The 16,277-nt window shown below is 45.0% G+C and overlaps 1 protein-coding gene across 1 annotated transcript in view; it reads left to right on the top strand.

Moving 5' to 3' along the window:
• The first annotated feature begins 138 nt into the window (after positions 1–138).
• mybbp1a (MYB binding protein (P160) 1a) overlaps positions 139–16,277 on the top strand; it is a 56,411-nt gene continuing 40,272 nt past the window's right edge. The window contains exons 1-6 of the mRNA XM_044141567.1: positions 139–401; positions 2,023–2,118; positions 2,303–2,386; positions 2,475–2,549; positions 2,859–2,966; positions 3,043–3,233. Coding sequence (XP_043997502.1) covers positions 192–401; positions 2,023–2,118; positions 2,303–2,386; positions 2,475–2,549; positions 2,859–2,966; positions 3,043–3,233 — 764 coding nt within the window. The 5' untranslated portion in view covers positions 139–191. The remainder of the gene's footprint in view (positions 402–2,022; positions 2,119–2,302; positions 2,387–2,474; positions 2,550–2,858; positions 2,967–3,042; positions 3,234–16,277) is intronic.

Genomic DNA, 16,277 nt, shown 5'->3' with positions numbered 1-16,277 from the left:
GTTTTGTTGGCAGAAATGTACTCTTCCTTTGTTTTCTATCTGGAGTGGCTCTAATATGCCGACGTACAAAGATTACGTCTAACCCCGCCTGTGCGCCGCGCAGCTATATGTGATGGCCTGTATATGATGCACACCCCACTCTGATTCGACCCGGATGTGGTTCTTGTGCTTGCTGCACGTTGTTGAGTAGCATGACCAGCAGCCCATGCTGGATGTCAGAGGTGATGTCTGTGGAAATGAAGGAAGTTTCGGTGAGTTCAGCGGAGCCGCTTCGGCCGGCTGGGATTCTACAACAGAACCGCGTCTTCCTCGACTTCTTCTGGGACCTGGCTAACCCGGACCAGGAGGTCCGGCTGCAGGCGGTGGAGAACTTGATCCAGTACCTGAAAACAGAAAACAAGGTGAGAGACACCCACCATGTCCTCCAGGACAGTTTTCAAACTTCGCCGCTGTTGAAATTAGGTAACTATTCTGTCTGAAAACCCGCCGGAAAAACATTAAACATCACTGTAAATAGTGATGTAGTTAAATGTTAACAGGAAAGGAAAATAAGATGATAATTTAAACAAGATGCGTTTCTAATCGAGTAAAGTTTGAGTTCCTGATACAAAATATATAAACAACAATACATAAATACTATGATTATCCAAGAGAACGCAAATACATTAAAGCATGGCAAAATAATAAGACTAGATACAGAGAAAAGGCCAAAAGGAGAAGACATTTTTATTACAAATAACTGAAAAATGGGGATTGTATTGGTTTTTTTTTTTTTGTTTTTTTTTTACCTGTGTATGATTTAAGTAAACTGTATCCCATTCTAAAAACACCTTCTGCATTTTGAAATAAAGCTTTCCTGTTTAGCTTTTTAAACAGGGAAGGTGTTTAGAGTGAATGAAACTGTGAGTGCCTACAGAGTACTAGAGACTAGGCCGAAGTTTTACCTAAGGGTGGACGATATGGATTTAAAGTTTTATCACGATATTTTGTGGTACTATTGATAAAAGTGGCGATAAAAACTATTTATTACTTTTTTTAGGTAATGGTATGGCTGCAACTGTAGCAGGGCTACCCCTGCTAACAAATAATGCTATTGAAAAACATTTCCATTTGTAATATGCTGCTTTTGAACTCCACTCAATTCTATAAAGAAGTTAGTATTATATCACTGCACTGCAAAATATAATTGCATTTAGTCATGTTTTCAAATTTATTGATAATTATTGATTCTTTCATTTAGGCCTGTCAAGATAACAAATTTTGCTTGATGATGAATTGTCCCAGAAAATATTTTGATAAACAATAACATTTTTGCTTTTAATACGATTTTCAATTAATATAATGATAATGGCATAAAAATATAAACTTTCCCTTTCAAAGACTAGAAAACTTTAATTTTATACAGAACACTCCACAATAGGACTGGAAGACATTCTTAATATAAAAAATAAAACACAACCACCCAAAACATAAAAAAAAAGAAATTACTATTACCTAGTGAAGCCATACATACATTTATCTATATATGTATGATTTAAATTTAGTTAGGAACAAATTTAAATTTATTCAGGGATAAATTTAAACCATACACAACATTATTAAAAAATATATTTATCATCTAAATTAACATTATTAAGCTCTCTGAACTTATTATGTGATTAATCGATTAATTATTTATTGCAACAAACAGTGCAGAAAATATTGAAACTAACAATCCTGTCAATATGGACAGTTGTGGGGGAGTTTCACAACAAATGGAATTTACTGTGACAACAACAAATCAAAATGATCATCGCAGTCATCAAGACATTCATCACACTAAATGCTAAACAATATGATAAATGTACACAACCCAAAAAAATACAGGCATTGTGAAAATTCAATTAATAAAATGTATTTGTTTGTTTTTGACAAAATCTCATAGAGATTTAAATTTAAGAATGAAGAAAGATAAAATTGTTCAAAGAGTAATCGTGAAGTCAGGAGTAAATTAAGATATCCTGGTTGCTGTTTTTGCTGCAGGCTGATGAGTTGGAATACACATTTAAAAGGCTGGTGGATGGCCTTGCCCACACCCGGGAGACGGCCCGACCCGGGTTCAGCCTGGCTCTGGGACAGGTGAGTGGACCGCCGGCCTGAGTCCTGTGGTACAAAAAGGAAATTGATACAATTCTGTTAATTTTCCAACTATATAGTTGCTAAAAACTGATCAAATTTAGAGACAAAACTAATAAAATCCATTTAAATTTTAGAGATTAGAAGAACGTAAAGAGTCAAACCTATGAGTTTTCTTCTCCCTAAGGTGTTGAGTGCCTTTGAAGACATTTCCCTGCAGAGCATACTTGACAAAATCAAAGAAAAACACAACTTACAGGCTGCAAAAAGGGTACATTTTGATCTTTTGGACTTCATTTGGCACAGAAACATTCATTTAAAGGATGTTTAGACAGCTAAACCGTGTTTTTGCTCTCTAGAAACTTGCCAGAAATGCCATGTTTGGGAATCTGTTTGGCGTCATTGCCCTCCATCAGTCGGGACGCCTCGTCAAAGTAAGTCTGCTACTTAGTTTGTCCATAAAAGCAAATAAAGTCAAATTAACACAAGAACAATCTTGTAATATTACGAGAATAACGTCAAAATAATACAAGAATAAAGTCGTGACAATACGAGAATAAATTATACTTTATTCTGATAGAATTTTTTTTTAAAATTAGTGTAGCCTTACTATTCCATCATAATTAAAACATTTGTTGGATTAAATTGTTTTCTTCCCTCCATCTCTGAGGCCCTGACTTTGTAAAACAGTGATTTAGCCCGTATATCCAAAAGCTTTTGAGCGTGTTTGCTTTACTCTGCAGGAACCCCAGGTGGTGCTGGGATGTGTGCAGCTCCTTCAGTGTTTGATCCAGCACAAGCAGCACCTGAAGGACCTGCCCAGCAAAACCATGACTGACATCCTCACTGAGGTAACGGTAGCAGCTTCACCGTCCCACCACTATGACCCGTTCTCCTTCTTTAAGCTGCTGTTTTCGGGGCCCACAGATACCGGAAGAGGTATTTGAGGAGGTTCTGCTGAGCGCTCTGGAGGCCGACCTGGCATCGGCCTTCAGGACCCCGGAGCAGATGCAGCTGCTTCTGGTGGCGCTGCAACACTTCCCACAAGCCCTGAAACCCAAGAAGCTGAAGAAGCTCCTGGACTCTTCCACCATCATCAACACAGACAACATCCCAAAGTGAGAACATGTTCCACAACTCACTGCATAGCCATTAGTTAATCTGCACTGCTGCATTTTACTTTGAATTTAAGAGATAAATAATCCAGAATATAGGGCTGGGCAATAAATCAATGACATTGCCTATCATAATAGACACATGATCAGTATCAATAGAAAATATGTCTGATAGAGTATTTAAAAATTTCACTGAAGTCTGATACAACACCGCACAGCATTCTGGGGGATGTATGCAGAGGAAAGGCTTTAGCTACTTGTTACGACCCGTCTAGGCGAGGCCAGATCGCAACATAAAGGATCCATCCTCTTCAGATCCCCAGCAACCAACACACAAAGTTGAACATTTTATATGATATTTATTGTAAAGAGATGTATTTTCAATTTACAAGGAGTTGAGCGTATAACCTCGGAGTGAGTTAACGCCGAAAACAACAAACAAAAAAACTATCTGAATATAAACCAACTTACCTAATTAAAAGTAAATAAACCAAATGACAAAATCTTACCTCCCTAACTAAAACAAAACAGGAGAAAACTAAGAAAACAGAAACGGCAGCTCACTCCTACAAACTCCGAAACGTTACAAACAGTGTGGTCGATAGGGATGGGCTGAGGATGGAACCCCAGGAAGTCCGCGTCACCAGCTTTTATCCATCCTCTCCAGGAAGCGACCAATCGGACGTCCCCCGCCGTCCTCCAGGCACCAATCAAATAAGAAAAAAAAACACCTGCACTCAGGTACATAATTAGGTCAAACGACCCCAGTCGTAACACCCCCATTCACAAGAATTAAACACACCCCTAAGTGTTTTAATTCCAATGAGTTAAAAAGATTTCAGCGAACGAACTACAGCTAAAAAAAATTTCTACAAAACCCGCGATAACAACCACACCTTCCCAAAATCGACGTAAAGCTTTTCTTAATTTCTATACAAATCACACGAGTCTAGGTGCCAAGACTTAATCAGAACACATTTTAATAACATATGTCACCTGGGCTTTAAATCCACTCTCATCTGCCACAGCAACCGAAATCAGTAACTGATCATTCTGCTGCGCCTTAATCAAACATCTACTTAATATTCACACTCCGTTATAGCTAAAGGAATAATTTGAGACGCCACAGTCCGACATTTTACAGTCATTCTGAACAAAGCCAATTTAATCGAATGTAGCCCTAAATGACCCAGACCAATCTACGAATTTTACCTATTTTACGAGCTTGCGCGCGCATAAATACACGCAAGAAACGCATCCGAAACGTTGGGTTACTTGACGTAATCCCTGGTTCTTTGATAACAGAGTGAGGTGTTTCACTATGGGAATCGCCTCAGCGTGACCCAACTACGGAAGCTCCAATGACATTACGTCTGTCCGTGACAGACAGGTTGAGCCGTGACCGTGGCTCCACCCACCATCCAATAACACGGCCAACCTACCCCTCTCAACTCATTCTAAGCAGGTTTCTTTCCGTGCCCATGCAAGAAGGGATGTGTTGGTGAAACACCTCACTCTGTTATCAAAGAACCAGGGATTACGTCAAGTAACCCAACGCTCTTTTTCTAACTTCGTTCGGTGTTTCACTATGGGAGATATGGCCAACTCCCGAATTGCATGCTGACCCCGAAGCAATGCTTGGCAGCAATTAATACAATCCAGGACTCAGGCGGAGCCTGATGAGTCAACCCCAAGCACCGTGTGCGCTAATGATGACTGGGCCACATCCAGCCTGTAAAACCTCACAAACGTGTGCGGTGTAGCCCAACTAGCTGCAGCACAGATGTCCTGGACGGACACACCGCGGAACAAAGCCCACGAGGTGGCCATGCCCCTGGTAGAATGGGCCCTCACCCCTTCTGGTGGCTCTGACCCTGAGCATCTATATGCCAGAGAGATAGCCTCCACAATCCAGTGCGCTAACCTTTGGCGAGAAATAGGTTTGCCCTTATGAGAAGTGGCCCAAGACACGAACAGGTTATCAGCTCTTCTAAAGTCAGCTGTCCTGTCAACATAAGCCCTCAAAGTCCTCACCGGACATAAGCAATTAAGCCTTTTCTCTTCTGCTGAAGAGAAAGGAGGTGGATGGAATGCCAACAGTTCCACCATCGAACACCTGTATGATGTTTCCATCACCTTGGGCACAAAAGCAGGATTGGGTCTCAAGCACACTTTGGAGACCCCCGGTGCCCACTGTAGGCAAGAAGGACTGACAGACAGTGCATGTAACTCACCCACTCTCTTAGCAGTAGTTAACGCTAAGAGCAGTGCCGTTTTTAATGTAAGAAATTTCATACCAATACCCTCCAAAGGCTCAAAGGGATGATGGCAAAGGGCCTCCAGTACCAGAGTGAGGTCCCATAATGGCATGAAACGCCTAGAGGTGGGCAGCTTACGTCGTGCCCCCTTCATGAAACGGCACACCAAGGGGTGCTGCCCCACAGGTTTATCACTAAATCCCACATGACAAGCTGAGATTGCAGCTAAATAAACCTTAATAGTAGAAAAGGCCTTGCCCTTTTCCAACAAACTCTGTAGAAAACAGAGAACCTCCACCACCGAACACTGAAATGGAATAGCCTGTCTCGCCACACACCACTCCTCAAAAACTCGCCATTTACCACTGTAAAGTGAACGAGTTGAAGGAGCCCTTGAATTCTGGATGGTGTCGATGACCTCTGGAGGGAGACCTGTTGCATTTAGGTTCCACCTTTCACGGGCCAGGCCCAGAGAGCCAGACGATCTGGATGTGGATGATAGATCTCCCCCTGAGCTTGAGACAGAAGGTCCCTGCGAATGGGAAGCCGCCATGGTTGTGCTGACAGAACTTGGATTATTTCTGCCACCCAAGGCTTCGATGGCCACCATGGGGCCACCAGAATTAGGGACAGGCCCTGTTCCCTCACTCTGATTAGAGTTGGGGATATCAGACTCAGAGGGGGGAATGCATAGAGCAACACATTCGGCCATGAGTGAGCCAGCGCGTCCACGCCCAGTGGTGCGTCTCGGTCCGACAGGGAGAAAAACAGTGGGCAATGAGCGTTTTCCCATGAGGCGAAGAGATCTACGGCAGCCTGTCCGTACCTCTGCCAGATCTGCTCCATCACTTGAGGGTGCAGCTTCCACTCTCCGTAAAGGGGGTTGCCTCTGGATAACAGATCGGCCCCTCTGTTCAAAATTCCTGGTACATGCGTTGCGCGAACCGATAGAAATCTGGTGCTGCTCCACATGATTATTTCCCTGGCCAATTTGTGTAACTGAATGGATCGGGTCCCACCCTGACGGTTGATATACGCCACCACTGTGGAATTGTCTGTCTTTACCAAGACATGGTGACCAACCATCAAAGGCATGAAATGCTTCAAAGCTAGGAATACAGCGTGTAGTTCCAGCATGTTGATGTGGAGCCGTGCCATTCTTTTCGACCATACACCGTTCACAGCTCTGCCCATCATAGTTGCACCCCAGCCCGTCATAGACGCATCCGTGGTCAGGATAACCCTGGATGATACCGCACCCAGGGGCACGCCCACCGTGAAGACGGCCGGGTCTCCCCATGGTCGGAGAGCCACCACACATGCGGGTGTTATTCTCACCCTGCGGTACAGATGACGGCGGGGACATAGGCGTAGCGAAGCGACCCACCGCTGAAAATCCCTCATCCGTAACAGTCCCAGATGGACAACGGAAATCACTGACGCCATGAGGCCGAGGAGCCTTAGGCAAAGTCTGAATGGAACGAATTTCCCCAGCTGGAAATACGCCATGCACTGAGCGAATGACAGGGTTCTCTCCTCCGATAACGTAACGCGGTAGGAGAGGGAGTTTATTTTGAGACCCAAATACTCCGTGCATTGCACGGGAATTAAACGACTTTTCGTCTGGTTTATTCTGAACCCCAGGTTGATGAGGTGGGTTAACACCACCCGAGAGTCGCTGATTGCCTGATCTCGATCGAGAGCAAATGAGGTAATCGTCTATGTCGAAAAAATTCTGATGCCGCTCGATCTCACTGGAGACAGCGCCGCCTCCACACACTTGCTGAACACCCTCGGGGCTAATGACAGCCCGAACGGGACAGTTTGATACTCGTAGGCTGTGCCCTGGTAAGCAAACCTGAGAAACTTTCTGTGTGGGGGGTAAATGGCTATGTGAAAATATGCATCGGAGAGGTCGATAGTTACAAACCAATCCTCCGGGCGAATGGAGCGACATAGCGTCTTGTGTGTCAACATTCTGAATGTGTACTTGCGTAAGTGTTTGTTTAACACACGCAGGTCCAGTATGGGCCGTAATGACACGCCGTCTTTCTTTGGAATGAGAAAATAGCGTGAGTAGAAGCCTTGACGAACCTCTTCTTCCGGCACCACTCTGATTGCTTGTTTGGCTAACAGGGATGCGATCTCGTCCTCCAGGACCTGCGCCGAATCCCCATTGGCCACTGAAACGAGCACTCCGTTGAATCTCGGAGGTCTCACAGCGAACTGCAGTCTGTACCCCCTGGAAATTGTGGTCAAAACCCACGGGGAGACTGCGCATGCGCGCCACTCCTCTGCCTGCGCAGAGAGGCTGCCTGCCATGTTGGGTGACGTCATCCCCTCTGCACAGCTGAGCTGTGCTCTCATGCAGAGAGCGCCAGCTCCCTCTGTTGGGTACAGAGGGGGGTGACATGGATTCATTTTTGCAATTTTCTTCTTTTTTCGTGGGGGGCTTTCTGCCCTTGGCATCATGCCTGGTTGCAGAAAAGCTTCTTTTATTTCCCTTGATTCCCCCAGAACAGAAAAATGTGTGAAGGGGCACTGGTGAGTGCTTGGTGACACTGACAAAGTGCTGTGAAGGGTGACATGACAGTTTTGAAGTGCTGGAAAACACTGTGTTGTCTGTCTCCAAATTTCCTCTCTCTGAACACGAGGGGGAGAATTTAACAGGACTCCTGATGAACTGGGAACCACAGGAGAATTTGAACACCGGACAGGAGGATTTGCACTGCTGTCTGAAAACCCCCTCTTCTGATGAAGAAGTCGTGGAAAAAAGACAGGGGCTAGGTGGCCCGCTTCTTTTTCCCCTCCCCGGGGTAAGATGGACGATTTTTTGCAGCGGCCGCTGCAAAAGAATGCTTACCCCATGGCTTTGGGTTCTCAGATTTATTTTGCTGGGGAGGTTGTGTGGCAGGCCTCCTTGGAGCCCTAGGTCCACCCTGCCGTCCTCTCACTGCAGCAGCAGCAGCAAAGCCAGGTCTTGGTCCTGGTGGAGGAGTTTGACTAGGTTTACGAGGCAAACAAAGGTTGAAAGCCTCTCCTTCCTGTTTTCTGAGGGTACTTATTTCCCTCATTTTCTCCAGGGAGGGGCCAAATAGACCTTTTGATGGGTCATAGGTCGAATCCATAATTTCAGCCTTTTGGGCGTCACTTAGGCCTGACAGGTTTAGCCATAAGGCCCTCTCCCCTGAGACTGCCAGTCCCATGACACGACCACAGCCTTGAACGGCTCCTCTAGAGGAGCGTAGGATAAGATCGTTCACCACACAAATCTCATCCCAAAGGGTGGGGTTTGGTGTCCCCGAGTCCAGCTGACGACCCATCTCCTCCAAGATTTCACCCTGATAGGCTGACAACAGTGTAACTGCGTTAAGCGAGCACACTGATTGTCCAGCATATTTGTACATTCTTTGGTAAATAGATGCAGTGAGGCGATCTATTTTACCTGGAAGTGAGAAGATGCTGACACCGATCTGCGGTTAGGGTGAAGATGGTAAGCCACTGAAGGCTCCACTGTTGGGGGTTCGGCCAGCCCCAACTCACCCATCCCCTGTATCTCCAACTTAGAGAAGCCCTTAGTGGGGAGCTTGCTCTTGAATGGACTAGACCAGAAACGGCTCTTTCTCTCATGCATGCTGGAACAGCTGGTAAAAGCTGTTATGTTGAAGGTAAGACTGGTGGCAGTCTCTTCCTTTCATATAAGTCACGTTCTGTATGGCCTGCATCCTGGACTGCGGGCCAGGGGATGTTCAGCTTTAAAGCAGCCCGTTTGCACACATCATACAGGTCACTGTCCCCAGGGGAGGCGATGTCCGCTCCACTGGGCGGCCTGGACAGTTGAGCCGGGAAGACATCATCTTCCTCTTCTTCCATGTCTTCCAGGTCGAGGAGGTCAGAGTTTGCGTCACCCTCTGTTTCCTCCAAGCCTCTTTCGAGTTCCCTGCTCTCCATGAGACCCTCAAACAGAGGGGGCATGGGCGAGGACTCTTCCTCCATCATGTCCGCCCAGCTCTTAGAGGCTCGCGGCTGATGGTTTTCACCTGCTGCAACAGCTGAAGGTGATGAGAGGCATGGGTCCTGGCTGTTAGCTACAGCTACTCTAAGCCGCCTTTCCAGGATTTTTTCTGGCATCGACGAGCAGTGCTGGCACCCCTGAGGGTCAGCCAGCGACGCTTGAGCGTGTTTAGCGCCCATACAAGCGATGCACATAGGGTGTGGGTCCCTGCCTGAAATAGAGGCCCCGCATGACGCTGGGCACAGGCGGGATACAGCCTCTTTAACTGTCGATTCCGACCCTTTGGTGGGGGTGGGAGCCGTAGCCATGCCGAAAGCTTATTATAGCTCGTCGTAACACGTTAGCTATAAAACTGAAGATAAAGTCCGCTCGCCGCGACACGTTAGCCGAACTTTACCAACTGTTTATGCTAGCGATGTACCGCTATGCAACCACCAAGCCCGCCGTTACGCGTTAGCTTAGCCAACACAAACGTTAGTTACTCTGTTAATTAAAACAAAGTAGCTATAAAAGCCGCCCGCCTTTACGCGATAGCTGCTTCGAACGCTTGTATAACTGAAAAAGGCTTCTTTCGAAGCACTTACCCAGCACAGTCCAGGCCCGTCCTGGTACTGCGTTCAGCGGCGTTTTCCTTTACGGAACGCCTACGAACGGTTAAGCAGAGCCAAGCTAGCCTGAATGTGCTGAGGGAGCTTTGCTGTAGTTCTTCACACGGGAAGAAAGCGAGAATGAGTTGAGAGGGGTAGGTTGGCCGTGTTATTGGATGGTGGGTGGAGCCACGGTCACGGCTCAACCTGTCTGTCACGGACAGACGTAATGTCATTGGAGCTTCCGTAGTTGGGTCACGCTGAGGCGATTCCCATAGTGAAACACCGAACGAAGTTAGAAAAAGAACACAACTAATTCGACAACGAAGGTAAACGAAACTGGGACAACAACAAATTTTGGTTGAGGAAACACTTTTTCCACCAGCCAAGTCATTACCATAAATGAAGGCCACGCCTTCAATTGGTAACCACAGACGCACGGCTACTTTAATGCGTCCCGAAACTAATGGTGAACATAGGTGCACCATACACAAAAGGCTTGTTTACTCTCATTTTTATTCCCCACACAAAAATATCTAAAGCACAATATATTTGATTAGACAAGGGCAGCACAGATTTTAACAAAAGAGTGACAAACACCCAAGGATTGTGGTTGGAACTTTATCTTTTCCCTCATCAAAGAAACAAAACCCCGCGAGATAAATGGCAAAAACTGCGGATCAACATCAACTTTGAGTTTTTGTTGGCTAGGAAAGCTGACTTTATTAATCCACACCCGCAGGAGTTTTGATGTCTTGAGCTTCTTTTTTCTTCAAAACTGGGCACACAGCAATTAAATGTCCAGGTGCATGACAATAAAAGCAATCACGGCTGTTTGCTTTTGACGCAACTAATGGCACATTTTTACCCACTGACTTTAAATGTGCATTTTCTCGGTTGGATAAATTTTCCCGAAACGAATTCTGTGAAGAAAACACATTTTTATGAGTCAAAATAAATTCATCAGCCAACAGTGCTGCATTTGTCAATGATGACACTTTCTGTTCATTTAAATAAATCACAATCTGTTCAGGCAGACACTTTTTAAACTCTTCTAACAAAATTAATGACCTCTCATGGCGAGCTAAGAAAGATTGGTGGTATTGTTATTGCGCCACATCCCCCCACCCCCCTTCCTTCCCTCTCTCTCTACTCACTCACTCTCTACTTCCTCTTCTGAGAGGGGAGATGTGGTACCAGCTCTCCATCTAACGGGTTAATCGAGTTTCCTAAATCTGCTGAGATTTACCCTGTCCAGAACTGAAGTAAACTCTGTTTAAGCTGGCATCGAGAAACGATTCGCCTGGTTTCTAACGACCTCCATCCAGGTGTCCCAACCTTCTTCCCCCTGTGAATTAGCCAGACTGAGCAGCCTGCAGCCAACTAGTTTCACAGAACACACCTGTTAACGGTCGCTCGTTCTCTTTTATTACAATTTGCTCTTGTTACTGAACCAGGTAGGTTTTAGTGACTCGGGCGAGTCCCAAGGATGATGTTTTAAATATGGGCTATCAGGAACCAATAAAACATTTTCCACCTCTTCCTCTCCAGAATCGAACATCATAGCTATTTTACAACCATCAAAGAACTTTAAGGTGACTCATTAATCGAATGTCCACAACATCTTTTAGATTTTCTTTATGCTAAATATTTTATTAGTAAGGCAATTTTGCAAGGGTCAGTACAGCTTAATTCAGTAGCAGAAATAATCAAATAAGAAAAATCAATCATCTAGTCTATCTTTCCCTAATGCTGACACTGAGAACTAACAAGGGAACCTTTGAGAGAGACGGACAGTTTGGCTTTTGAACCCCAGACCTGGCCTGATGATGAAGGAGGTGTTGCAGCAGTAGGAGGATGTTGGTCGGCGAAGGCAGGGATCTCTGTAGGCCTGATGAGCTTTCTTCTCCTCATGGATGGTGAAGTCACACAGGACTTGGGTGCTGGCAGAAAGGAAGGCATCAGTTCTTCTTCTTTGTCTTTGTTCTTTGTCTTTGTCTTTGCCTTTGTCTTTGCCTTTGCCTTTACCTTGGTCTTCATCTTCGTCTTTGGGGTCTGAACCCAGCTGATGAGAGAAGTGCGATTTGAAGCCACATGTTTTGGGGCAGACGGGTTGGTCCCCATGATCAGGACAGTCTTCGGCTCTGTGGCCCCGGCTCTTCTTCAGCTGCAGAGTTCTTTGTCCATCTCGATCTTGACTCGAAGCTGCCTGGAGGATCCAACCAAAGTTTCCTCTTTTGCACCCACCTTTTATAGGGTTCATCCACCCTTTTGGTTCATTTGCATTGGCTAGCACTGTTGCTGTGCTTATTTCATTGGCTACCTGCTTGGACAGATGATCTCATCTCCATCACTGTCTTAGAGACATTGTGTCCTGATGTCTGTGCTAATGTCTCAGGTTGCTTAACAACCTGTTTTCAAATAAGGCATTGACCATCTCTGCTCTCCTGTTTCCAAATAAGGTGTTGACCATCTCTGCTCTCCTGTTAGTTCCTCTTTCTCCCTTAACCTTTCACCTACAATCTACCTCCAACACATCAGTGATCTTTAATTGCAGTTACACCTTTGACACCATTTCAAGTTCAGAGTAAAAATCACATTTATAACATTTCAAGTTCAGAGTAAAAATCACATTTATAACTTCTTTTACTTCTCTGATTTATCATTCTTTTATAATGTTATGATAACCATAATTTATCAGTTACTCTTATTATAATCTTAATGTGAGTTATTACAAATGTTTTCTGTAAAGAAACCAAGAATAATTCATGATTCTTATTATTTGATATCAAAGTTACAGTTACTTGTTTTACTTGTAAGAGTTTCCACTAATGTAAGTGTAAGTGTAAGTATTATTACAAGTAAACCAATATTAATATAAGTATTTTACTTTGAATCTTATCCAATTACTCACAATATTTAGATTTCTTTTTTTAAAACTTTCATGCTAAGTAATAGTCTGAACTATTTTTATAAATCTGCAGGCTGGAAACTTACTTCCTCTTTTTCCAGGAAACTGCTTTTCCTGTTTCATGACTCTCTCTGTCTTGACTATGATTTCTTATGATTAAATAGAAAAAGTAGAATTAAAGCAAAGTTTGCAGGAGACAGAAACAACACACACAACCAAATTGATTTTATTGACATTTAAGTCTAATGTTGGGTCTAGATTTTACTTGAGTAATTAATTTTAAAGATAACTTTATTTATTTTTACTGTTAAACTAAAATCTCCAGCATGGGGAAGTGGGATGATCTCGGATTTTCTTGACACCGTCCACGAGGTCAGACCTTTCCCATGCTGGGAATCCATCACCCTCCTGCAGTTCTGCGTCGTCATCGTCTGGAAAGAGAAGAGGTTCTTCTGGGATGTGAAGTTGCAGATTCTTCATCCTCAGTTGTCACAAAGGGCTCAGTGTAGTCATCAAAACTCCACCTCTCTTGACACCCCCTCCTTGGAGTTTTAATTTCCCCCATTAGGTGATGAATGTCGAAGAGAACTTGGATCGCTCTGATTCTTTCACAGGAACCTTCGCTGGATGAACTGTCGTTTCTTCAGGATGTGGGAAGGAAGAAGGCCTCAAAAAAAAAAAAATCTCGAACATTCAGCAGAGCAAAGCAAAAAAATAAGCAGCATGACGCTTTCCTCGTAATCGTGATCCTTTTCCGTAGCTGTGGTCTTTAAGGGGTACTGGAGTTGTCGGAGGCATCAGGAATTGTCCAATTAAAAAAAAACAAAACTGCAAAACTTACAGTGCTGAATATCCAGGACAGGTGCTCTAGATATCAGGACGAAACAGTTGCCAGATCCTTCTAGGTGTTGGGTCTGACTTCAATGCTTTGTTACAGGGTTGATCTTAGTGATTTCCTATGACGCCACTTCTTCCTCACGACTTCAGCCCCTTTTCCAGTTTAATCCATCAGTTTGTGACAGGAGTTCTTCTTTAGCATAGTCCAATTTCTTCACGGCCCTCCCAGTCCAAAGCCTTGAAGTTGTTCTTTGAACGGCAACCATCCTGTAATAGTGGCCAGTCTATTGTAGGATGGCATGATGCTTGATCCTCTGGATATCTTCTTGTAATGTTCTGGTTCGCTTTAGCTAAGAACTGGCTTGAGCACCCCTTGGACCCCTTTCTTCATCAGTAGTACTGTGTTGCAGTTCAGTACTTACTTTACAAACTCTTGGGCGTTGAACCTCAGCTTAATCACCGTGGCTGCAGGCCGATCTTGACTCTCTGCCCTGTTTCCAATGACACTTTGAGCTGCAACTTCCCTTTTTCCTTCTCTGGGCAAAGGAGAAGTGTCTTCGCCTCTCTGCTTTCTGTGACGTGAACGGAGTTCCTCTGCAGGGGAAGACCTGCTCTTCTAGCAGCTGTCACTGTTACTGTGAGTCCATCAGAACCAAGAGGTACTTCTCACCTCTCTTCCTGTTATCCCCATTGGCTCTGCTACATCCATGCAGACTGAACCCCATGGGACTGTGCTCTTGATGAACAAACCTTCCATCCGCTGCCCTGGGTCCCTGCGTGTGAACACATACTCACAGTCCCACAGCTGCATCGGATGGGCTGAAGGGTCATCCAGAAGTTCTGCTTGCTCAGTTCTTCACGGGTTTGTAGCACGCCTGCATATCCAGTACCATATGCACGCACTGCATTACCTCTCTAGGACCACCTGTCCTTAGGTGTTCTGTCCCCGACCCGGCAGAGACAATCTTTCTTGGTGGCTTGAAAGAACTTCATCTTTGCCCCTCCATAGGGCTTCTTCTCAGGTGTTGTCCTGTCGCTGCACCTCGAGTTTCCGGCGGAGCCTCAGTTCTGCTTTCTTCGTCCATAAGTTGTGAAGTCCCTGTTCGTTTTCAAGCCCCACGTTGGGCGCCACTTGTTATTGCGCCACATCCCCCCACCCCCCGTCCTTACCTCTCTCACTACTCACTCACGCTCTACTTACTCTTCGGAGAGGGGAGATGTGGTACCAGCTCTCCATCTAACGGGTTAATCGAGTTTCCTAAATCTGCTGAGATTTACCCTGTCCAGAACTGAAGTAAACTCTGTTTAAGCTGGCATCGAGCGATTCGCCTGGTTTCTGACGACCTCCATCCAGGTGTCCCACCCTTCTTCCCCTGTGAATTAGCCAGACTGAGCAGCCTGCAGCCAACTAGTTTCACAGAACACACCTGTTAACGGTCGCTCGTTCTCTTTTATTACAATTTGCTCTTGTTACTGAACCAGGTAGGTTTTAGTGACTCGGGCGAGTCCCAAGGATGATGTTTTAAATATGGGCTATCAGGAACCAATAAAACATTTTCCACCTCTTCCTCTCCAGAATCGAACATCATAGCTATTTTACAACCATCAAAGAACTTTAAGGTGACTCATTAATCGAATGTCCACAACATCTTTTAGATTTTCTTTATGCTAAATATTTTATTAGTAAGGCAATTTTGCAAGGGTCAGTACAGCTTAATTCAGTAGCAGAAATAATCAAATAAGAAAAATCTATCATCTAGTCTATCTTTCCCTAAGGCTGACACTGAGAACTAAAAAGGGAACCTTTGAGAGAGACGGACAGAGTTTGGCTTTTCGAACCCCAGACCTGGCCTGATGATGAAGGAGGTGTTGCAGCAGTAGGAGGATGTTGGTCGACGAAGGCAGGGATCTCTGTAGGCCTGATGAGCTTTCTTCTCCTCATGGATGGTGATGTCACACAGGACTTGGGTGCTGGCAGGAAGGAAGGCATCAGTTCTTCTTCTTTGTCTTTGTTCTTTGTCTTTGTCTTTGTCCTTGTCTTTGTCTTTGCCTTTGCCTTTACCTTGGTCTTCATCTTCGTCTTTGGGGTCTGAACCCAGCTGATGAGAGAAGTGCGATTTGAAGCCACATGTTGCGGGGCAGACGGGTTGGTCCCCATGATCAGGACAGTCTTCGGCTCTGTGGCCCCGGCTCTTCTTCAGCTGCAGAGTTCTTTGTCCATCTCGATCTTGACTCGAAGCTGCCTGGAGGATCCAACCAAAGTTTCCTCTTTTGCACCCACCTTTTATAGGGTTCATCCACCCTTTTGGTTCATTTGCATTGGCTAGCACTGTTGCTGTGCTTATTTCATTGGCTACCTGCTTGGACAGATGATCTCATCTCCATCACTGTCTTAGAGACATTGTGTCCTGATGTCTGTGCTAATGTCTCAGGTTGCTT

This window comes from Gambusia affinis, linkage group LG15 (assembly GCF_019740435.1).
Source record: "Gambusia affinis linkage group LG15, SWU_Gaff_1.0, whole genome shotgun sequence".
NCBI classification, from domain to species: domain Eukaryota; kingdom Metazoa; phylum Chordata; class Actinopteri; order Cyprinodontiformes; family Poeciliidae; genus Gambusia; species Gambusia affinis.
Note: the sequence above shows the minus strand (reverse complement) of the source record. Positions and strands in the feature narration are given on the sequence as shown.